General features: G+C 37.0%; 1 protein-coding gene across 3 annotated transcripts in view; it reads left to right on the forward strand.

The window, feature by feature from the left end:
- Nucleotides 1-25,467, forward strand: part of SLIT2 (slit guidance ligand 2) — a 398,287-nt gene that overhangs the window by 293,820 nt on the left and 79,000 nt on the right. For all 3 annotated transcript variants that reach the window (XM_079920024.1, XM_079920023.1, XM_079920025.1), the window contains exons 16-26: nt 1,446-1,596; nt 4,506-4,580; nt 6,158-6,301; nt 10,258-10,401; nt 11,956-12,122; nt 13,020-13,152; nt 16,287-16,355; nt 19,009-19,080; nt 19,777-19,848; nt 21,644-21,715; nt 24,448-24,611. In XM_079920024.1, coding sequence (XP_079776150.1) covers nt 1,446-1,596; nt 4,506-4,580; nt 6,158-6,301; nt 10,258-10,401; nt 11,956-12,122; nt 13,020-13,152; nt 16,287-16,355; nt 19,009-19,080; nt 19,777-19,848; nt 21,644-21,715; nt 24,448-24,611 — 1,263 coding nt within the window. The remainder of the gene's footprint in view (nt 1-1,445; nt 1,597-4,505; nt 4,581-6,157; nt 6,302-10,257; nt 10,402-11,955; nt 12,123-13,019; nt 13,153-16,286; nt 16,356-19,008; nt 19,081-19,776; nt 19,849-21,643; nt 21,716-24,447; nt 24,612-25,467) is intronic.

The following is a 25,467-nucleotide window of genomic DNA, read 5'->3' on the forward strand; positions in this document are numbered from 1 at the left end:
TACTTGCCTACCACCATTCTGGATAGCATCTAGAGATTACAGTGAGCACTCAAAGAAAATTTATCTTGTGGAGACTTCATTTTTTTAGAGGAATTGACAAGAACTTAATTTGTGCTGTGCATCTTGTATGCCATTGCTTTTCCTGTACTGCTGTGCTTCAAAAAATGATTATGAAAGTTTACAAAGCATGACGATTCTTGTCACACCAGGCCATTCCCCGATAATTGCCACAGTAAGGGAGGAAGGAAGAGACCTGAGTGAGTTTTATATACGTGTATGTGAATCTTAACTGGGTTTACTGTCTTTCTTTCCTTCTCGGTGATCTTTACTTTTGCAGGAATTCACCATTTTGGCTGTAAGTAAAAGTGTCTGATCTGAAACATGATATCCTCCCTTTTCAATCCTGATGTATCTTCTTTTAGTCTCACTCTTTTGCACCCTTTTTTTTTTTTTCCAAGAAGAAACCACAGATCTTTTGAGCCTCTCTGTTGTCCTTGTAGCGCACCTTCAACTTCTTCCTGGATGTTTTTTCCCGAAAGCTGTTGTTTCCATTCTGCAGTTCTGAGGAACGTTGGAGGCACCTTTCAGTATAGCCCCTTCTTTGTGTTTCCAGGGAATCTTCGGTAGTAATACTCTTACTATGGTCATAAACATTCTGCGGGGAGAATGCATGTCATGTAAACAGTATTACGTTTCCAGAACGTCTGTAGCTTTTCTCCTGCTTCCCTTCATCTTTCCTCTTGGTCTTACCTTTGGCCTAGTGGATGGTGTAGTGGTTATGTAGCGAGATTTTCTGTTGTGCTTGATCTAACCATGTGGTTGCCAGGTATGAGTAAAACATGGTTCCGTCAAGCACCATGGAACGTCACGCAGCTTTCTACAGCATGACAAGCTGCTGAGGCTTAAATCAGGATTTACTTGTTTCTTTTTATAAAATCAAAATGAACAAAAGAGGGCTTTTTAAGCATTTCTGAAGATTATGTGAGAGGGAGAGAATAATAAAAGACCATAGAAAATTTTAAAACCTGAGTCCATCTATTTGCCTTGAAAGCCCTAATTGAAAATGATATCTAGGCATATGTTTATTACTGGATACATTTTAAATTCTTGACTCAGAGAAAAAATAAACTTTTTCACGACTAGTAGCCATTGTGTGATTAGCTGTCAAATAGTCTAGAATGGCTCATAACTGGATCAGCAGAAAGTACAGCTGTGAAAAGCTCAACTCTGTTAATGTTTTCCTGTCCTGTGAATCTGGTTACTCTTTTTTCCAGCAAATTCCAAGCCCTTGTTTTAACCCTCTCCTGACATCCATTGACCAAAATTCCCCAAGTTGTCTCCCTGCTGCATAATCTATAGTTATCTTACTTTTTTCTTCCTACAAATAAACAAATATTCTAACCTTCAGACTCAGTATCTTCTTTTCTGGCTTGAATCCTCAATAGGTACAGAAGATTATCGATCAAAATTAAGTGGGGACTGCTTTGCCGATCTGGCTTGCCCTGAAAAGTGCCGCTGTGAAGGGACCACAGTAGATTGCTCCAATCAAAAACTCGCCAAAATCCCAGACCACATTCCCCAGTACACTGCAGAGCTGTAAGTTCATCTCCCAACAAAATCCTATTTGGGAGGGAAGGAATGAAAGCATCAAAGCATTGGGATTTTTGTCTTGCCCTTTCATTCTCAATAATTACATTAATTTTAATTGACACACATTGGCATAACTCTTCTTTGTACAAGTATATGTATTAGAGGTTTTCTTACTTCATCTTTCTGGCCCAAGATACAACTACAGAAATTAACTCACCTCTCAAAAATTCAGTTAGCACTTCGTAGTGCTAATAATAATACATTCATTTGATATTTATTTCTTGGATATTACTTATGCCCAAACCCATTTCTAAGCACTTAATAGATTTTTAATGTAGTCTTTTCAGCAACCAAATAAAATAGTTTGGAGTCACCATTTTGAATCTGTGTTAATTATGAATTCAATCAGAGTCATTTTTTATCAGCTGTGCTACTTCACTGACTCACAAGTGGAAGGATTCAATGTTTACCAAGTATGAAGCACAAAGGATGGTTTTTTTCTGAACAATGGATATCATAGCAGGAAAAGCTAAAAAGACAGAGTGTAATCAGATCTGTATTTATAACACTAACATAGGGCCTAACACATACGAGGGTCTAAAATATGTTTGAATCATTTATAGATTCTGTGCCCATGTATGTTGGCCTTCACTGACTTTATTTATAAAAGTATGACATTTAATGTTAGTGTTTCTAAAAATCCAAGAAAAACCTAGTGAAACCTCATCATTTTTAGAGCATCTTAGCAATGTTTATGTCTAGCACCATCTGGTATTTTTCATTAACTGCTTTGCAAAGTTGGTTGTCTTTTTGTGCATGTATAATTCTCTTGTCTTCAACTAGATTATAGCCCCTTGATGACAGAGATTGTGTTTTATAGTTTATCTCCCACAGTGCCTATACTCATGCCTGTTACTTAATGAATTTTAAGCAATTTGAATAATTAAAAATAATATAATGCTTTCAAAAAGATGGCAGAAACTCACTACCTAGTGGTTATAATGATGCTTTTTAAAATTTCTGTTAGTTCATGAAGCTATTTCATAGGTCCAGGACTTTAGAAATGCATGGAGACCATGCAGTAAAAGCCATGAACTCTCTATTTACTATCATGTAGGGAGTTACATTTATTTCCAATAATACCACAAACAATAATTCAAATTTTATCTTCCAGCATGATAACACTTTAAATAAGTTTACTTGTCACTCAAGAATTTAGAAATTCATATCTAATTCATCTTTCAGCAAAAGTTGTGTGTGTTTTAAGAAATTAAGATTTTTTTTTAATTATACCTTTAAAAATCAGTACTGGGAAGAAAATATTTGTAAAACATATATCTAAATATTGGCTAAATATATAGATATCTAAATATATCTAAATATCTAAATATCTGCTCAGGGACTCATATCCAGAATACATAAGGAGCTCTTACAACCCAACAATTAAAATGTACCTTACCCAGTTAAAAAGTGGTCAAATTATTTGTATGGACATTTCTCCAAAGAGATATACAAATGAGCAATAAGCACATGAAAAAATACCCAGTATCGGGCTTCCCTGGCGGCACAGTGGTTGAGAGTCCGCCTGCCGATTCAGGGGATGTGGGTTCGTGCCCCGGTCCGGGAAGATCCCACATGCTGCGCCGCGGAGACGCTGGGCCCGTGAGCCATGGCCGCTGAGCCTGTGCGTCCAGAGCCTGTGCTCCGCAGCGGGTGGGGCCACAACAGTGAGAGGCCCGCGTACCACAAAAAAAAAAAAAGTACTCAGTATCATTAGCCATGAAGATAACGCAAATCAAAACCGTAATGAGGAAAAACAAAACAACATAACGAGAAAGCACTTCACATCCAGTGGAATGGCTTTTTAAAAAGACAGTAATAGGTGAGAGAAATTGGGCCCCTCATACATTGCTTGTGGGAAGGTAAAACAATGCAGCACTTTTGAGAAACTTTTGAGTTGGGCTCTTCCTCAAGGAGTTAAACATAGATTTACCACGTGACACAGCAATTTCACATCAATGGACATAACCAAGAGAATTGAAAACATACAGCCATACAAAATCTTGTATGCCGGTGTCCTAGCAGCATTATTTATAATGATTAAGAAGTGAAAGCAACTCAAATATCCATCAGCTGTTGAATAGATAAACACATGTGGTATGTCCACACGATGGAATGTAATTTGGCCATAAAACAGAATGAAGTACTAACCTATGCTAAACATGGAAGAACCTTGTAAATATTATGCCACGTGAAAAAAACAGACACAAAAGGCCACATTTTGTGTGATCCCATTTATAAGAAATATTCAGAATAGGAAAATCCACAGAGACAGCAGGTAAATTAGTGGTTGCCAGGGATTGAGGCAGTGGGGGGCAGCAGACTGAGAATGACTGCTAATGGATATGGGGTTTCTTTTTTGGATGATGAGTATGTTCTGGAATTAGGAAGCAAAGACGGTTGCACAAGCTGGTGAATATTTTAAAAACCACCGAATTGTACACTTTAAAAGGGTACATTGTGTGGTGTGTAAACTGTATGTCAGTAAAGCTGTTGATACATATTTATGGAGAAGTGACTAGAAATAAAATATCCTAAAGTGCTTTTGGAGGCAGGGGTAATAGTGGAAAAAAAAGTTTGAGAAACTTTGTTCTACAGATTACTGAATGAGAGTTGGTTTTGAATTTCGATGATTGGTTTTCTTCACTACGTGCTTCTTAATATGTTTTATTTTGGTCATTAAAATATGGGATAAATTGGAAAAGATCTGTACTTCCCACAAATTTTCTGTGATATGTGTCCTATATTTTGCTTTAGGATATTCATTAAATAATGTTATAATTCTGTACGAGAAATAAAATTTAATCTCTTCTTGACTGTTGGGAATGAAACTTTTCTGTTTCTGTTTTCCCTAGACGCCTCAATAATAATGAATTTACAGTGTTGGAAGCTACAGGCATCTTCAAGAAACTTCCTCAATTACGTAAAATGTAAGCCGTATATTAACCATCTTTTTAAATATCTGTAGTGCTGTGTTTTCTTATACCTTTGCAGTTTTATTTAGATTTCGTAGGAAATTGGAAAATACAAAAGATTCAGAGACATGTCTGTACAGTGACTACCTGTGACATGAATTTAGGGTAAACTCTGAGAGGAACCTAAGTAATTGGCTCTTTCCTATGTATTCCAGTGATGGCAACCATGTTTTCTGTAGCAGAACCCTAGCATCTTACCTTAACTCAGACAGCTAGTTTGTTATGTGGCCACAGCAGGAATCCAGCAAACTAAGTGCATTAGAGATGAGTTCAGTAATGTTTTGTAACTTCCTTTACTGTTCCCCAAACCATGCTGTTATTTCTCTTTCAGCACATTCATGTCAACTGTTTGACTTTTTGCTTCATTAAACTTACATTAGAAGAAAGTCAAAATTAATGATTGGTAAACTGACTTGATAGCTCATTTGTGTTACTACATGTCCGCAACTCATATTTTAAAATAAGTTTATAAGCTCAGCAGTTTCAGCAACACTCTGACAGTAACCCTCCCCCACCCAAGGTGGATGGAAAGAGGGACAGGACAGAGGCCAAGAATGAGGGTCCATGGAGCACCCTCCACACAACAGGAAACATCAGGAGAAGGAAAGAAGCATAGTTCTGTGATATTTGTGCTTTCATATATGTAACTGGTCCACAGTCACATAGGCTATAAGTGGCAGAGCAGACTGAAAGCATTTCCTGTGCACTTGACCCACACATTACACTGCCTCCCAAAGAGTTTCTAAGTTCTTAACTGTCCTCCTTTTTCACTGACGTTAACTGCTTTTTCTTTTTAGCTCTAAGATGCTTTTCAATTCAATACATATTTATTCAGCAGCTGCTATGTGCAGTGTTCTGAAAGGAATAAAATGGTACCTAAAAATGATCCTTGTTCTGTGGGCATCCCTGGTCTTGGAGTGAGCCTTGAGAAAGAGAGAGAACCTATAGGAAGATGTTACCTCAACTGGATGTTCTTGCCCTCTGGGCAAGCCTTAGTATTTTGTATGATACAAAATACTGGCAGTTAAGTTGATTGTTTTGACATATTATTACATGAGAAGTTTAACTGGGAACAATCTCAGATTCAGATACATTTCTGATGCTATCTAAATGCAAACATAGTCTTTCCTTCTTTTCTCTATCCAGTTGTCTTCTTTGAGTCATTAATTCATTCAACAGTTTTAATCAGGCACTTCTTTGAAAAGTTTCTTAGTAAGTGTGGCGGCAAACATAAAAGTTTACACAACTCAGTACCTGACCTCAAGAGTTTTATATCCCTGGGGGCCCTGGCAGATCATTGATCAGGCTGGTACTTTTCAGCATAGATATTTCTCCTTTGTATTATTATCACTTTGGCTTGATGGAATCAGGAAGTGGTGACTTTTCAGAGCCTTGGGAATGCCAGGCAGTGAAGAGCTTAGAGTTTTTGTGGAAGACGTTCATTCAGTAGAAGAAAATGATCAGACATCAACGAGTGCCCTCGTTGTTAGAAAGAAATTGTTTCAAATTTTGTTTCAACCATTTTTATTTAGAAATTTTAGCAACAATAAGATCACAGACATTGAAGAGGGAGCATTTGAAGGCGCAGCTGGCGTAAACGAAATACTTCTCACGAGTAATCGTTTGGAAAATGTTCAGCATAAGATGTTCAAGGGATTGGAAAGCCTCAAAACTTTGTAAGTATTCTTATTTGCATTGTGATTCTTCTACCACAGGATTGTAATTCCCAGGTCATTATATTCCTGGGAGGGGGAATAGCTCCTGCTTTTCCTCATCCCCCCCGATGTCTGCTCTGTCTCTGTCTCTCTAGATATGTCTCTGTATCTGTCTCTCTCTCTGTCTGTATCTCTCTCTCTCTCTCTTTCTCTCTATCACACACACACACACACACACACACACACACACACACACACACGCACATGCACATTTTGTAGAGGCAAACGTCCCTGGGGCTTCCCTTGTGGCACAGTGGTTAAGAATCCGCCTACCAATGCAGGGGACATGGGTTCGAGCCCTGGTCTGGGAAGATCGCACAGGCCGTGCACGGAGCAACTAAGCCCGTGCGCCACAACTACTGAGCCTGCGTGCCACAACTACAGAAGCCCACACGCCTAGAGCACAAGCTCTGCAACAAGGGAAGCCACCGCAATGAGAAGACTGCACACTGCAACCAAGAGTAGGCCCTGCTTACTGCAGCCAGAGAAAGCCCACGCAGCTACAAAGACCCAACGCAGCCAAAAATAAATAAATAAAATAAATTAATTTATTTAAAAAAAAAAACAGTCCTTGACTCTGATACCTCTGACTTCAGTATGCCGCTTGCAAATGATCAAAAGAACCTCTCCTGGCTGTTGAATCTTCAACAAAAAAGATTATCTTTGCTCCAGTGCTTGTACAGATCTGGCTCCTCTGTTCTTCCTTAGAACAATCATTCTCTTTCCTTTTCCTCAAATACCTCCACCTAATACTCTCTCTTGGCCCAAGGTCGCTAGCTTCAGAACCCACTCCAACACCTGCAGCAGAATAAGCCTAGCTGGAGACTGCCTTCATCTGCCCCTGCAAGGTCTTAGTGAAAAAGAGAGAAACTGGCTGGTGGTATATCTTTTACTGTCTATTTCAAAGAAAATATGCTAAGTGTATGCCTACTTACTCAGTGGTAGGGAGGTTGGGAAAAAGAAATCCTATGTGTTTCCAGAAGGTTGTTGGCCAAGGAAGATGGGGCTTGACTTGACGAGTAAGGACAACACTTTGAGTTACTTGAATTTTCTTCTGTGTGTATGCGTATTTTTCATAATCTGTAAAGCATAAAATTATGTTTGACAAAAGTAGTGGCCTAAACATTGGAAGAGACACCAACGAAACTCTGAAGCCTTTGGAAGACACGAAGGAAATTATTTGTAACCAAGACACGCCCTTGGGAATTGCAAGCTCTACTGTCTCCCCCAAACCCTCACCCTGCCCCATGCAGCCACCAAGAGCCCTCGTGCCCAGGGTAACTGAGAGCCAAGGAAGTTCATTGCCTGCCCTTTATCAGATGTAGAGGGAGAAGGCATTTCCCCAGCCAGCAGCATCCCCAATTCATATCCTACTCAAAAAAGCCCCTGCCCATGAAAGGAGAGCTTCCTGGGGTAGCCTGGAGCCGAACCATCCAACACAGCCAACCTGCCACCTGCTGACCGCTCCCATGGGCTAACTAGGAGTCCCTTCGAAATGCAAAATATAATGCAAATATCCCTTTGGTCTTTTTATGGAGGAGATCCTGGGAGTGTAGAACGCGGACAGAGAAGATATACTTATATACTATAAGTAGGGGTTATATCTACTCCTGCCCCTATTCCCCTCCCCCAAGCTGCCTCAGGTAACTCAGCAAAACATAAATCCTGCAGCAGGCAAAAGTCTCCCTTCTTAAATAGTAGCCAAGTGACTGTTGTAACTAGAACCTTCTCCTTAAGGGGGCCGTGTGAGTCGGGATGGGGAGGGGAGGATGAGGGGTGAGCCTGTAACTACCTACATTAGATAGCCTTGGGCTGCTGTAACAAGATAAGTGACTTAAGCAACAGGAATTTGTTTTGTCATTGTTCTGGAGGCTGGAAGTCCAAGATCAAGGTGCTGAGAGGGTTGGTTTCTGGTGAGGACTCTTTTCTTGGCTTGTAGATGGCTACCTTCTCTCTGTGTCCTTGCGTGGCCTTTCCTCTCTGTGTGGGAAAAGAGAGCTCTGGTGCCCCTTCCTCTAAGGACACCAGTCCTATCAGATTAGGGCCCCACCCTTAGGGCCTCATTTCACCTTAACTACCTCCCTAAAGGCCCTGTCTCCAAATACAGTCATACTGGGGGTTAGGGCTTAAGGATACGAATTTTAGGGGGACACAGTTCTGTCCATAGCACCACTCCAAAGAGTTTATCAAAGTATTCTTTTCTGGCTACGTCCAGTCACAGGACTCTCTGTGAGACAATTCTCTAAATTCAGCCTTCTCCTTTGTTATATTTCTAGCAATGTTTTTATGCCTCTTGTGTTTTGGCACCTGAGACAGACACCCACTGACTCTCTACTTAATCCCACTGTACCTCAAGCAGCAAAACAGATCATTTAGACCAAGCTAGGAGTATTAACAGTTCTTCTGTGGGTTTATTGGGACATAGCTATTGCTTTAAGTGGTCTCTTTCAGCTTGGAGCTATAAAGATTTTGACAAGACCCTCCTCACAGCCTGTAGACTTCTCAACCCTTTAGGACTAGTAAACCTCTTAGTTCGTACATGTACATATTTCAGTGGGTCTTTGAACCCCCGACGTTGCAGGCAAAATGTGGTACATATGTGTGCTTGTGGATTTTTCCAGTGACGGAAAGCAAAGCTTTTTTCGACTTTTCCCAGGAGTCCGTGACTCCAACAAGATTAAGACCAAATGTTCTTTACTATTTATGACAAAGGATAGTACTGATAGGACTACTTTTCTGTTGTGCATTTGTTTCCTAACATAAAACGATGCCTTGATAAGGAGGGCATTATCCTTTCTTGTTGTCTGCGACTTAGCAGAATGCAACAGCTGATATTTCTTATTTATTATAGGACAATCTAGAATTTTAAAGGAATGCTTTGGTGTTCTTTTTGCAGTCTTCTATCAGGGTGATCAACCCATGTCTAGAAGCATTAAGGAAAATATTAACTTTTCAGAAATTCTGAATAAAATTTATGGCAACTGTTCATCTTTACATGGGAGTTTAAGAAGCTTTTCATTCCTTTTCTAAGCCCCACAAATAAACATTTTGGGAAAAGAATCGAGAAACAGCTAAAATTTTAGCAGTGATGAAGAAATGACAAAAGTGTTAATCCTGTTAATGGCAATGACTAAAGAAAAAATGGTCAGAATTTTTTTCAAGAGGAATTTTATTGTGAACAACTGGGATCTCTTAAGTATTGCCTCCTTTTAAGTCTAAACTCAAAACAAATAATTTGTTCAGGCTTTGTGGAAGCTCTGTCAGGTTTGCCTCCTCCAGCCCGTGTTGACATTGACTTGGCTGTGAGTCCCTGAGATGCCCTCAATTCTTCATTTTCTGTGGCTATTGATTCTTTTCTTTTTTGCCTCCTTTCTCTTCAGCAGCAAATGTAATGCTTCTTAGAATATATAAATCATGGGGCTTCAAGGGCTTAGAGAGCTGTAGGTGAATTAGGACATTAGGTAATAGTGCAAACATAATTGTATCATTAAAGGAAAACATTCTGCCCTCCCTAGATGGGGTCGTAAGCTGGGGCTGAGGCTCATGAGTTTTTGTAACTGAATGTTGTCACTGACAACTCTAAGCACTTTATTCTAGCACAAGGTTCTTCGTACAGTCGGCTCTCCATATCCACGTGTTCTGCATCTGCAGATTCAAGCATCCGCGGTTAATGCAGAACCCGTGGATATGGAGGGCCACAGATTTTGGTATCCGCGGGAGGTCCTGAAATGAATCTCCCAGGGATACCAGTGGATGACTTGTACATATCTACAGCAATTCCTAGTGACAGGAGAACATTCAGAAAGCAGGGATGAATGCTACACATTTGCAAAGAGGGGTTGTTTCGGTCTTAAGATAGGCAAAATCGATTGCCTGATAGTTTATCTCCTTAATGATGTTGTATTTTTTTCCCTCAGGATGTTGAGAAGTAATCGTATAAGCTGCGTAGGGAACGACAGTTTCACAGGACTCAGTTCTGTGCGTTTGCTTTCTTTATATGATAATCAAATTACTACAATCGCACCAGGGGCTTTTGATACCCTCCATTCTTTATCTACTCTGTAAGTATGAAAAATAGTCTTCATTTGTGTATTAATCGAGCCAGTGTATTATATTTATTACTTTTATTGATAAGATTTTAATGTATTACTAAGCATTTCATAAAAATGAGATCAAAGACTTAGACTTTTCTTAAAAAGGACAAATTTGTTCATGTTAAACTTATTTTAATTTTTCTAAAAACATTGCCTACTATCCTATGTTAAAATTTAACAAAAATCATGGTATTTTTCAGTCATTTGTTTTTATAACAATGTGATGTGGCTTAATTTATAAATGATAATCTTATAATTTGATTGAGAATTATTTTATTCTTTTACAAATAAAAGAAATGTAGATTTGTTTTTCCCAGTGCTCTCACATTGGAGTCTTCACAATATAAGTATTATAAAAACAGAGTTGATAGGGTTACTGCCAACAAACTGTACTCAAAAGGATCATTCACAATGACAGGAGTTATATTAGGATGACCAGACCAACAATAAAAGCTCACCAGAGGGCATTTACTGTGATATTAAGAAGGTATTAAAGAAATAGGCTGAGCCTATCCAAGAGCACATTTTATGTGGACGGTTGGAGAATAAAGAATATTTGTAGGTCTACAGATAGAACTCAGAAAGTGTCAGAAAACAAACAAACTTTCCAAGTGTTTCAGGCCCCTTGTATGTCAGTATTTAAAAAGCAGTGTTTGAAATGATAAACCTTATAACTGATATGGCTTCCTGGTAATGGTGGCATCTAAAAATACTAATTTAACTGAAAAGGTAGTTAGAAGGAAAAAAATCATGTTCAACGTAGCTCAAGTCCCTGAAGAAATAATTTGAGGGAAGCATCCATCCATCAGTAAGGTACTTAATCCTCTTTCCACATAAAATGTGACATTTTCCATCAAGTGACTAATTTGTGCATATTAAAGATGGCATGTTTATAAATAATGGGATTGTCAATAGGTTTGTGCTGAAGTGGTGAGATGCCAAAAGTATTGAGATTTGTAGAAGTAAGTTCATTTTTATAACTGGCATTTAATCAACTCAGCTGTCAGTTCAGATGGGAAACCTATTCTCTGGAGCAAATAAGAGATGGAAATCTTGAAATGACAAATTAATGAAATAGCTGTTGTCAGGTTAAACTCAATAATATAAGGTAATCAGCCTTCATCTTTATATTAAATTACTGCATTATCAGTGTAGGGAAGTTTGACAGTAAGTCAGATCTCTGACAAGTCTAAATTATCTCTAAATGAGATAGCTATCAGGATTCACTGCCTAAACCCTGAATTGCCACCTTCACTTTATTTTTCATATGAAATGATTTGAAGAATTCTTATATGAAAATATTGTTCTTATTTTTTAAGTTCCAAACATAGATATTTCAGTCAAAGAACGCATCCCATATGTTGTGTGTGACTGAGCATGAATTGGGGGTGGGGTGAATACAAAGACTAAGAAGGAGTCATTCCAACAGATACAGTACGGGAAAATGGTAGCATGGGGTTTTGAGAAGTCAGAAAGCGAACCTCTAAACTGAGCTCTGCATTGTTTGCTTGTGGCGCTTAGAAACCTCTTGGCCAATCCTTTTAATTGTAACTGCTACCTGGCTTGGTTGGGAGAATGGCTCCGGAAGAAAAGAATTGTAACGGGAAATCCTCGATGTCAGAAACCCTACTTCCTCAAAGAAATCCCCATCCAGGATGTTGCCATTCAAGACTTCACTTGTGATGATGGTAAGAAAACCTGGCCAGGTCTGTGACCACCAGACACTCTCTGGTGATTGTTCTGATGCTGTGGGGCATAATTAGACAGTACATCATAGTTCAGGCAATGAACAGTTATTATGCATTTTTTGCTTTGTTTTTGCTGTTTTGTTTTAGCAACAGACTTGCTCAGACTGTACTCTCACATCTAGCTCTACTTGGTTTGTGTTTCTGAATGTTTTAGAAGATTTTCTAATTTCCAGCTTGTGGTTGATACTATTTAAATAGCTTCATTTTTGTTTTTCTTTACTATTCTAAGCATCTCTTTTAGTAATTGCCATTTAACTACCAATGATAAAAGCAATTGACTCATAAAATAGAAATTCTAGTAAACCTAACAAGAATAATAGTTTTCACTTTTTAGTACTCTCTGTATATCATCACATTTAATTCTCATAATAGCCCTGTAATGTAGGTAGAACATAGGTTCTATAATTGTTGGCAATAAATGAAGAGCTCATTTGAGCCGTATAGTTTCAAATGAGGGGCCCATATACTTTTTGCTAACCATGTAAAACTAATCTGTCCCTTTATGTCTCTTCCTGTCTGTCTCTTTTCAATCTCTCCATAATTCAGTTTACATATTCTGATTAAAAGTATAATTTGTATAAACAACTGAACAAAGAGCACATTATAATCATATTGATAATACAAACTGTGAATTGTTTTATGGAATTCTGCCCTAGGCAGTCTGAAAAGAGACCTGCACAGAATGTATGGTGTCGATTTGTAAATACTTAATATCCTATACATAAGTCATCATATGGCTGAAGACTCTTGTGTTTGTTAAGCTAAAGGCATAAAATCCCTTCTAGCATCTTCAAAGCCACAAATCTGGGTTTTCCTGTATTTCTTTTGGCAATTTAGGAAATGATGACAATAGTTGTTCCCCACTCTCTCGCTGTCCTACGGAGTGTACCTGCTTGGACACGGTGGTCCGATGTAGCAACAAAGCCTTGAAGGTCTTGCCCAAAGGTATTCCAAGAGATGTCACTGAATTGTAAGTAGAGCCTGTCTTTCCCTTTCCTGAAGGATTAATATTTCACACACCAAGGGAAATGGAGACCAAACAAAACTCTTTTGAGTCTTGTTTGCAAATAGCATTCATTTTGTGGGCCATTCATTAGTATCATGGAAAACTCTAAGCAAATAATATAAAAACTAGTTCAGGTCCCCTTGGGAAAGGCTGGTTGTGTGTTTCTCTTTTTTCTCGCTGTAGGATTTCTCAGAGCCTTTATTATGCTAGTGTGCAGTGTGAGCTCCGAGAGAGGATGTAAACTCTAAGCTAGTTCCCATACTTGTTGTCTCCATAGCCCTTTTCTCATGGAGTATCTTGCAATGCTCATGTTCCATCAAATGCACCTTAAGAAATGCTATGTATTTAGTTTATCTATGGTGGCTGGGATGTTTCATATGATTGATTATTCTTTACCGTGTGTCCCCTTGGAGAATATCTCACACAAGGGATACATAAATACGTGGGGTGTGGAAGGAGCTGACATAATCTTTACCCTTAAAAGGAGATACTGCCCTTTGGACTTGAATCAGAGTCCCTTAGATCATGAAGGGCATGGGGCCAATTATCCCTAATATTTTCAGAACTGATATTTACAAATTACATAGCAATATAGACGTATAAAGATGCTAAGCACCGTGCACACTTCCTTAGCTGCCTTATGCTTTATGTGTGGAATGTAATAAACCTAAGCATTAGCTGCTTAACAATGGTGCATGCAGCCTCCATTTCATTCCTTTATCTCTATACGAAGAACCATGGACAAATGCTTGATATGCGATTGAGTCATTTTGCCTCTGTTTATTTTTTTCTGTGTGAAACCATGTATCAAAAATGTAATTCAGGCAGATGTTTACCTGTAATTCATGCACAAATGTACAAGTATTGCAAAGGAGCAGATTTGATAAACTTTTGGCAACCTGGAACATAGGCAATGGGGTTCAAGAAGATGCCACTTCAGTTATCAAGGAACTTATATTCAAATCATGTGCAGTTCTATGAATTCTAATTTGGTCCTGAATTGATACTTTGAGAAAAAGTGTGTGACCTTCCCTCTTGAAGCTGAACTGTTGTAAAGGGCTCAGTTTCTCTCTTTTGTTACCAATCACAGTTGTTAGTTAACTGTAAGCACTGCTTTATGTGTGTGTGTGATTTAATTCTTATTTTGATATGTATTTATTTCAGAAGATTACCCTCCATCCAGTGTTGGGAAGATAGATGCCTATAGAGTATTCTATATGCAAAATACTGATTATAACAACACCCCAGCCAAGGACATAATACCCAGCATAACATTTAGATCACCTTTGATGCTAAATCCCTCCTTCTACCATTTTAACTGACCCATGCCTTTGTCCTTTTACCTGATTCCCATCAAATAATTTTAAATGTCTTTTAATTTCCTTGTTAAATTACTTCTGAGAACCTGCTTGATTCATTTGTCTATGCCATCTATGTGTTTCTTCTGTCAGACAGTTGAGTCTTCAATCTATTCCTCTACAAATTATTAAAAAGTAATTCTTTTTTTAAAGAAAATACGTTTTAGAGATGAGGAAGACATTAACTCATCTCCTGTGAATTCTAGCTTTACCTCCCCAAGAGCTTATTCTTAGAAGCATACCAAGTCAGCAGGATCCCTCTCTCCAGTAACATATATGCATGTATTAGAAAATTTCCATGTGCATATTATATTAAATTATTAAAGAATTTGGCAAATATAAGTATGTAGTGGTGGACAGTTTTGAACAAATGGTATCCATTATTTTTAATCAGTTCCATATAGTTTCCCTCTTAGATTGTTTTACTTGTAAGCATTCATAGTGCACATTCTGAACCTTTTTAGCTTTGTGTTAGGATGCTTTTTAGAGTAAAGGAAAAGTGCTGAAGTACATGGGATTATGCTTCCCTCTAGTGGTACCAAGAAACGCTTAGCTAGAGAAAAGAAAGAGGGGAGAGAAGTTGAAACATGAAGTCAGAAAATTTGAATAGGCATAAGAAGTCATTAAAAAGCCTGACTCTTAATCACATGTTCATTACATATTTTGATAACTTGTGCCTTTTATATAACTTTTTTCATTTTTAAGTATTTGAAATAGATAGCTATCTTAGGCAGTTTCTCAGCTACTTCTATATCCAGCAAAAATACGAACCTCAACCTTGGATCTGGAGATAGGCCACAGCCCTGGGGCAGGGTGGGCAACATGCCCAATGTGGCAGAATAGTTTGTGGGCACATCTATAACCAGATGGCCCAAGTTGCTGAAAGACATTTTTACCCATCACCGTCTACATTCTGGGAAAGAACAGCCTTGGGAGGAGATGAAATTATTTTTCTTTTTGTGACATCATGGATATACCTTTAAGCATTCATTTACTTCTGTGTCTTGACTGTTAGCCCAAAGACTGTTTATTTTCTGATCATTCTTCTGACTCTAATCAGAAAGGGAAATTTGACTTACATGTGGTTATTTTCTTATTACTGTATCGTTACTGTGCTGTACTTGTGCACTTGATAAATGTTGTGATATTCTATGAAACCTTCTAAAATTAATATCACCAAGCAGATGTACAAGGGTAGAACTGTTTCTAAGATTTTTTTTAACTGAAATCTAATTACATTCAAATTCCCAAATATATCCTTTGAATCATCCGTTGTTATTTCCTAAGTGTGTTAATACAAAGTAAGGCAGCAAAGATTGGTCTTGCTGGTGGTAGCAACTTTCTGCCAGTAGTGAATGCATTTCATGGTGTTGTTTCCACATAAACACAAGTGAACTGAAGACTGACTTAAAATATAGGCGATTGAATGACCCTTCTTGCTGACACACAAATGGTTGGATACATGCCTTTCCTTCTTAGATAAACCACAAGGAATCGGACTCACCAGTCTCTCCTTGGTTTTATAATTTAGCCTAAGTAATCCACAAAAGAATTCTGCTGGATTGGACAACTGTGGTTTTTTACTTCTCTTAAATAGCAGTCCTAGCTGGGAACATGACATCTTAAAGCTGAAATTTCCAAGTGTTTCCTTGCTTCAACTGAGAGTGAAATATTGTTCAACTATTTGAGGATTCACTATTGTTACTTCTTAAAAAAATAATATTGTTTCTTTGTTTTCAGGTATCTGGATGGAAACCAGTTTACACTGGTTCCTAAGGAACTCTCTAACTACAAGCATTTAACACTTATGTGAGTAATGTATTTTGCTGTCTTTGACTTCTTATTTTATTTCATGAAAATGGGGATAGCAAGGGGCAGAAGATTTAGTGAACCTTTCAGATTATATAAATCATCTTCAGTTAGATGCTTCCCTTCTTGCTCACTGTGGTTCTGGATCACTAGCCACACTTTCATTGAATATCAATCAGGCAATGGTACGTCCTAGAAAAAGGTCCTCCTCTATTCAAAGTACAAATACAATGAAGTCTAAGTATCAGAGAATTACAGAAAGGCAGTAAGTTGCATACTTCTATTGAAGATGAATATGAGCTATTTTATGACAATCCAAGGAGAGAAAAATGGAAAACAATGTTTTTATTCTCGACTTTAAATAAAACAGAGTAGATAGTAATAGCTTTACTGAGAATATATTATAAATATAGTTTATTAGGCTTGATTTTCTTATTTAATACACTATGAATTAACATATGGGCTTCCAGTATTAAAATTTATTTTATAAAATCCATATTTACTCATATAGTATTTAAGTAAACTTGACAAAGATACTGACATTCTGAGTATAAATGTCCAAACATTGAATTGTTTTTACCAGTTTGGTTTGATGTCCTCCTAAAGTAGCATCTCTCTTTCATTATGTAAACAATTTTTTACAATCTTTAAGTTGTAAATACAAGATTATATGTAAACATACAAACATTTCATTTCAATCTAGTTATGCACACTATATTTTTAAAAAGATATAATCTTACTATATATAATGTCACACTTAGAGTAGCCTTGTTGGTAATTGATAAAACTTGTCACAAAACAAAAAAATCAGCAACAATAATGGATATAAAGGGAAATACTTTTTTACATCTATCTGATTTTAGAGTAAATATGCTGTCTTATATTTCCAGTGTTCCTAGAAAAAACGGGGTTTGTTCCTAATTAGTGAATTCTAGAAACCTAGGTAGCAGAAAATGTCATGTTTCTCATTGTGAAGTTTACCCTAAGCATGTGGAGGCTGTTGATCCTTTTCAGCTTTCCTTAAATGTATGTAAAAACCAAACACTTCGTAGGAAGTGTATAGAACTGCTTAAATGACAAATGATTAAATTAAGCAAAAAGAACATCCTCTAAGATATCTTGTTCTGCCTCTAGTTATTTATTTAATAGCAGCAAGAACTGATTACATACATTTGTTCTGTTAAATAAACCATTAAATTGCTGCAACTTCCAAAGGGTCACTTCAGCAGAATTGGGTCATTTGTGAGACAGCATGCGATTATTTAAAACCAGTTTGGAAATGAAAAATGAGAATTTATAGATCCAGAAATGGTTTTACCAGTGACTCATTATACAACTCTAGGCAAGTAACTTCTGCTAGTATCGATGTATTTATTTATTTTTTTAAATTTAGCCATAGTACTTCAGCAACTAAGAAGATGGATTATAAAGCTCCTATAACATTCCTGCCATTTTCACAATTTCATTGGTCCATTTTACTGATACTTTGGTATTTTAATAAGGGAATGTGGATAATCTTCAGCAGCTTTTCTGAACCTTGCATTTCTTCACATATTTTGCTTCAGAAAAATATAGTGAACATAAATACACACAGAGACATAGATGAACATAAATTATGACCCATAATCTTCCATTTATTCATGAATCTTCCTTTAGTCATATATTTGGCATTTTGCTTTAGATAAAAATTAGTGAATATTCACTAATATGTGTATCCCATTGTCGTATATATGTGAGTGAATGTATGTATATATTTACTAATTTTTTCTAAAGCAAAATGCTAAACATATATAATATGTCATTATATAGATGTTATTATATATTAAAATACATTATACATTACAATATTATATTTATAATATGTATTATATGTCATTATATTATATATATCATGTATATATTATATATAATAAAAATAAGATCAAGTTCACTGAATATAAATTACAACCTGCAGTACAAATTACACTTATAAATACCCATTTAGCATTGATAAAAACTCCACATCTCTCTCATTTACTTATCATTTATTAAACAGACATTTACTAAGGACCATCTAGGGGCCAGTGACTTTGCCAGGCAAAGTTTTAATTATGGTGTTGTTTTTAATGATGGCATTGTAATGTAACTAAATGAGGGATTCTTCCAGTTATCCAGTTTGAATATTTGTATGTGACAGTGAAGATAAAGTACGTGTAACTGATGGAACTTTCAAGAACAAAGGTTTATTTCTCACCTATCAAATGTGTCTGTTGTGAATGGCCTCCATGTGTCTTTGCCCTGGGACCAGGCAATGGGTACAGCCTCTCTGTGGAACATGGGAGCCTTGCAGAGGTGGGAGCAAAGGGATATGAGAAGAGTCTCAGCTCTAAAGCTTCTGCTCTGAAGTGAAACCAGCGCTGGTGCCCACACTTCACTGGCCAAAGCAAGGCACATAGTCACTTCTAATTTCAGCAGGCTTGGGCATGAATAATTATGAATAACATTACAGTCTACCCCAGAGGATTACCCGATGTTTTGTTACTTTCAGATAAAAGCTGAGTCCTAACAATGCTGCTATAACTGTGAGCAAGAAGAACTTTTTCTTTCTAAGAATCACTAATATGTCAATTTCTATGGTAACAGTAGACTCCATTTCTTTCTTTTTCTCTTTTAGAGACTTAAGTAACAACCGAATAAGCACCCTTTCTAATCAGAGCTTCAGCAACATGACCCAGCTCCTCACCTTGTGAGTAGGAAGTGTGGTACTAAGTTAATTCCTTAATTCACTGGACATTCCTGGTAAACAAGACAGTTTCTGCCCTCAAGGAATGTTAATACTGTTGGGAGAAACAGACAAATAAAAACCTCAGTAAACAAATACAGATAGTATAAAAAGTGTTGGGGGGCTTCCCTGGTGGCGCAGTGGTTGAGAGTCCGCCTGCCGATGCAGGGGGTGCAGGTTCGTGCCCCGGTCCAGGAAGGTCCCACATGCCGCGGAGCGGCTGGGCCCGTGAGCCATGGCCGCTGAGCCTGCGCGTCCGGAGCCTGTGCTCCGCCACCGGAGAGGCCACAACAGTGAGAGGCCCGCGTACCGCAAAAAAAAAAAAAAAAAGTGTTGAGTTCTATAAAAGAAACAAAGAATAATTTGCATTTGTGGCAGGTTTGGGAGAGATCCTTAAGACAGACTTTCAGAGGAAGTCACCTTAGGAAGGACATGGTTGAGGCAACAGCAACAGCAGTGGTAGGAAGCATTCTAGACTGTATTTTAGAAATAAATATGTTGTATTGGCGAAACAGCACAAAGATTGAAAGGATATGCGGCAATATTCTCAATTTATAAGATGCTAAAGTAAACCTTTTCTTAATTGCTTTATTTTTAAAAATGACATTTGGCCATTTGGGGATACTTGAGTAAAACAAATTGGCTTACGTGTGCTTTCAGAATTCTTAGTTACAACCGTTTGAGATGCATTCCTCCTCGAACCTTCGATGGATTGAAGTCTCTTCGATTACTGTAAGCATCTTATGTTTAACAAAATGCTTCTTTTCTCAGGCATCTGGATTTTGGGTTGTCTTTTTAATGATTTAACTGCTTTGTTTATTTTGGGGTATTTGGGGTTATATAAATTTGGATTTACAAAAAATTTGGAAATGGGAAAATTCTATCTTATGGTATCAATTCTCAACAGCTTTTACTTGGACAACATAATTTTCTCTTTTGTAACATGTTGTTGCTGGGGTGACTTATTTGATAATATATGATATTAAGATGTAGTTTTATATAGATCTAACTAATTTTGCAAGAAATATAGGAAATTTTAATTTCATTAAAAGTTATATAATGCAATACAACATATTTTTACTATACAAAATTTCTCTTAAAGTACATGAAATAAAATGTGGTCCTCAATCCCAATCCTCTCCCCAGAACTGACACGTAAACAGTTCAGTGCTCTCTTCTGGTCCTTTTTTATGTTTGTTTTTATGTATTTATATATGTATGCCTACAGCTGTATAACTTAAAAACCATAAATAGGGTTTTTCTTAGCCTGTCATTGACTATTTTTATTTAACAATATGCTTTAGACTTTAGACTTTCCATTCCATCATATGTAATATTCCTCAACTGTTTAACTGGTAAAGAGGGTTCCATAGAATGAAGGGACCGTAAATTATTTAAGCATCCTCATCTTTACTATCATTTGGTTTGATTCCAAATTTTTGTTATTCTATACAGTGCTGGAATGAACATCCTATACATCCATCTTACTGTCAAGCATATTAGGAGAATACCAAAAGTAGTCACCTTGTTTTCCCCCAAACAATTTACAAATTTATTTTCCACCAATGCTATTTTAACAGAGTACCTATTTCAAAGCACTCTTGTAAATATTGAGTATTATTAATCCTTTCATTTTTGTCATATGACAGATGGAACATTATTTTCCATTCCTCTTTTAATTTGCAATTCCAATTACTAGAACATTTGAGTATATTTTGTTTATTGAGCATTTGTATTTCTTATTCTATGAGCCTGATTGTATCAGTTCCCATTTTCTGTGGTTACTTTGTCTTTTCCTTATTAACATACCTGCCTTTATGCACTTGACTTTAAGTTTGCAGGTCTTTTTACAAAGGAATTAATCCTTATAGCTTACATATGTTGCAGATATTTCCCATTCTGTTTTTTATATGTAATCTTTTTTTTTAATTGAAATATAGTTGATTTACAATGTTGTGTTAGTTTCTGGTTGCAGCAAAGTGATTTGGTTATATATGTGTGTATGTGTGTATATATATATGTACACACACACATATAGATGTATATATTTTTTCATACTCTTTTCCCTATAGTTTATTACAAGCTATTGAATATAGTTCCCTGTGCTATGCAGTAGGATCTTATTGTTTTGTAATCTTTTATATTATGGATATATTTTACATTGTCAAAAATTTATCACTCTTTTCCATTATGATTTCTGAGTTTTAGAATATAGGGCTTTAAAAAGCCTTCCATATCCCATGTTTATAAAAAGGAGCTCGTCTATATTTTAATACACTTTCAGTTTTATTTTTACATTTAACTCTTCGATCTAGAATTTACTTTATGCATATGATGTGAAGAAGGAACTAACATTCTGCATCCCCAAATAGATACCCAGTTGTGTAAAGACTATTTATTGAATATACCATCTTTTCTACACTAATTTTAAAAGCTTGTTATAAACTAAAGTCTCATATATGCATGGAGATTTTTCTGAACTCCCTGAAATAATAGGAAATTTAATTTTGCTTTTTCTTGCTTTTAGTTCTTTACATGGAAATGACATTTCAGTTGTGCCTGAAGGTGCTTTCAACGATCTTTCTGCATTATCACACCTGTGAGTATCTAGTTCATGAATGTGGGTTTAGGGTCAAACTCTCCCTGGCAAGTGAGTTTGGAACAAATGGTCCATTTTTATTGTCACATCATAAAATGTGATTGATTCCATCTTTAAAGAAGATGTAAAGATTTTCAACCTAGATATGGTGCCTTCTACAAAATACCCTTAATTTATCCTTTTGGCCCTAACTCCCCATTAGTTGAGCTCTCTTTGCTTTCAAAAATGTCTCTTCTTACAAACATGGCTCCCCAACTTCCTAGCCTATGCCTTTTCTTTAATGTTCTCTGATTCTAAATATCAGCTCCCCTTCAATTCAGTCTGCCCAAACCCTGCTTTTCCAACTCATATCCCAAATATCACCTCCTCAAGGAAGCCTATCCTGATTTGCTCAAACTGGATTCATTTATTTAGCAAATATTACTCAGCACTGACTGTGGCACCATGCAGAAATAAATTAGACAAAATTTAAGACATTGTGGTGTGGGAGAGGGAAACAGCCAAATCCTCATATTGGCTGAAATATGTTTCCTTTGCATTCTCTCTCATAGCAGGCTGTTTGTACCTCCATATTTCTTGGAAGTACAATAAAACAATTTAATAATGAGGTCCAAAGCACACAACTGGGTTAAATTCCATTGTTCCATTATTTTTAGCTGTAGTGTTAAGGCCTTGGCAAATTGGAAGGAAGTTCAGAGAACAGCCCTAGAATCCAAAGCCTTCTTAGGTCAGGCTGAGTTTGGCATCACCTGGTGACAGTTATCTGCTTCAGCTTAAATATCAATATCAGTTGGCCCTTGGTTCTCCAGAAGAGGTTACTTGCCATATTTTTTCTTGGATTTGCCCTCCTCTTCAAAGTCTACCAAACCCCAAGAAGATAAGAAGTTTAGAAAATTGAGAGAAGGGGATGGGCAGAGAATAGGAACCATTAGTCAATCATGCTACATCTGAATTTCCCTTATAGGGGCTGTGTTATCAGTGTAGGTTTTTGTCAATGGGACTGCTGCTGTCAATATCCCTTCCATTACATTAAACTACTAGGTCCCTGGAGGCAAGACCTCCATTTTTTCATGTGTGAGCCCCTGCTCCGACCTCAAAGTTGACATCAGGGCCACTTCTCTGCAAACTCCATGGAAGTCACTTCCTGAGATCCCATGTAAATGAGACCCCTGGCTCAGGGGTGCAGGACTGCGGCACTGCGGCAGGGAATGCCGCCTAGAGAAGGACGTGGCTGTTCAGCTAGTGTTAGGATGATGAATCAGAAAAGGCTACGGGAAAGGTGCTGCTTGAGCTAAGTAGGATTGTCCTTTATGTGACCCTCCTCCCCAACAGGGAGAGCAATTTGAATCTTCTTTGTCATGCATCCTATTTTTCATGTATTTCATTTTATGCAATTGTCTTTTACACCCCAGACCAGAGAGAGCTATGCTCCATTCACAGTTTTTACTGTTTCTCCTGGCATAGTAAGGACTTAACAAATGTCAGTAGAGATGAGATCAAATGACTCAAAAACATCATTTTCCTCATTTTCAATTTAAAAGAAAGGTTTGAATCTGACATACATATGAGCATAACATTTACTTCAATTCTTGGCTAGAGTTTGGCATTAAAACAGCTGCAATATAAAGTATTACGGTTTTGTAAGTATATTTTGAAAGTCTCTTCATAGAATAATTTTGCTTAGACTATATACCTAGAAACATTACTAATCTGAAGTTAATTATAAATCAGCATTAATCAGTTTTTAAATGCTACTTTATGCACACACTACTCGTGCCCAAGCTTGGCAAATTTGTGAATCCATTGGTTAACGTCTCTGGCCTCAGTTTTTTAATCTGTAAAATGGGTTGTTAATAATGTTGATCTCATGGAGTTTCTATTTAGGATAAAATGAGGTAATTCATATAAATGGCTTAGCACAATTCCTGTGTATCATAATGATACAATAAATAGCTAGCATTTATAATCAAGCATTATCTTGATTACTTTTCCTATCACTACAACTGCTTATGTGAGTAGGAACCAAAGTTCTAAAATGAAAAACTTTAAAGGGACAGACATCCAATGGAATTCCAAATCAGCTCTGGGGAAGTAGCTTTATGCGTCTTTATTATTTTATGCCCTTCCTTATCTTCTTGCGTTTTACTGGTCCTTTACCCTGAAACATCCTTTCCAACCTTTTCCTCATACTTGAAACTAAATATCTAAAAGCTCAGACTTCTTAAACCACCAGTCTCCCAGAAGAGTCACCCTCTGTTCATAGTTATCTTGTAAATTCTTCTGCTATACCACTTCTAATGAAAATTACTTGTATGTATGAGTCTATGTTAATCTCCTTTGCAGAAGGAGTTTTTTGGGGTTAAAAATAATATATTATTCATATTTGGGTCCCCAGAACCTGGCATAATGATTGGGTTCTAAGTAAATCATTGGTGAATGAAGGAAGTGTTAATGTGCATTTGGCATGTGCTTGCACACAGTATAAACCTGTCTGCAAATACAAGGAGACTTTGTAAAGCCAGGTAAGTGTTAACACTGGTGACAACTCACTAAATCGCAGTTGCACATAATTCAGGAAAATGGGGAATCCCCAATGCCTCCATTTTTCTTCTAAATTTTTATCAATAAATCTATAGGGATTTTCTACTGAGCATCACCATAAATTATGGTCCCTTAGGAAATAATAACGGTGCTTCCATACTTGTGTGTGCTTTTGTTGTGTTGTTTTACAGAGCAATTGGAGCCAACCCTCTTTACTGTGATTGTAACATGCAGTGGTTATCCGACTGGGTAAAGTCGGAATACAAAGAACCAGGAATTGCTCGCTGTGCTGGTCCTGGAGAAATGGCAGATAAACTATTACTCACAACTCCCTCCAAAAAATTTACATGTCAAGGTATAGTTCTTAACCAGTTGTACTTCTGTAAATAAAACTTCATCGTATTAATTTAAAAGAAAAAAGAAAACCATGGGCTGCTAGATTTCATGGGTATAGCTGAAAAACTCCAATAAATAATTACTGTTTCTTCCCATACTTGTTGAAGACAGAGCAGTTATATGAGGAGCCCAAGGAAAGAATTTATTTTGAAATAAATCACAGAAATAACCCATTGGAAATGACTAAGTTTTCTTTAAAATGTATGGAGAAATGAAGAGTACACAATTTCTGGAAATTCCTCTCATAGCCTCTAACAAGTGAAATATTTTGCTTTTGCTTTGTCTGAATGTGTACCCTGCTCCTAGGGCTGCCAGGGCCCTGTGGCTTCCTGATTCCAGGTAAGGAGAAATGAGCCCTCCCCAGTGTTCAGGCCAGACCTTCCGACTCACCTCCTGTGCTTCACTCTTCCTATGTTGATGGTGCTGTTTCTTGCTTGTTTGAATCCTTTTCTTTTCCCTTTGTTTTATGTACTTGTGAATTCTATACAGTGGCTTAGTAACAAATATTTTCTTCTCTTATTACAAAAGTAATCTATGCCCAACATAGAAAATCTAAAGAATAGGAAAATGTAAACGATAAGAAACTAAAGATCTAAATCTAACAGTTAATGACAATACCAAAAGATAATCACTATTAAACTTGTTTTGTATATCTTTCCACTTTTTCTAGTCAAATATATGGATTTAAGTTTCTTACCAAAAATAGGGTAGAAGGTCACTATAATCCTTAATTTTCGATGTTTCAAGAGGGCCACTTTTAATTATTAGATGGAGGAGAGAAATTCTTAAAAATTCTAAATGTGTAAGCAGCAAAT

Source organism: Stenella coeruleoalba, assembly GCF_951394435.1.
Source record: "Stenella coeruleoalba genome assembly, chromosome: 4".
In the NCBI taxonomy this organism is placed as follows: domain Eukaryota; kingdom Metazoa; phylum Chordata; class Mammalia; order Artiodactyla; family Delphinidae; genus Stenella; species Stenella coeruleoalba.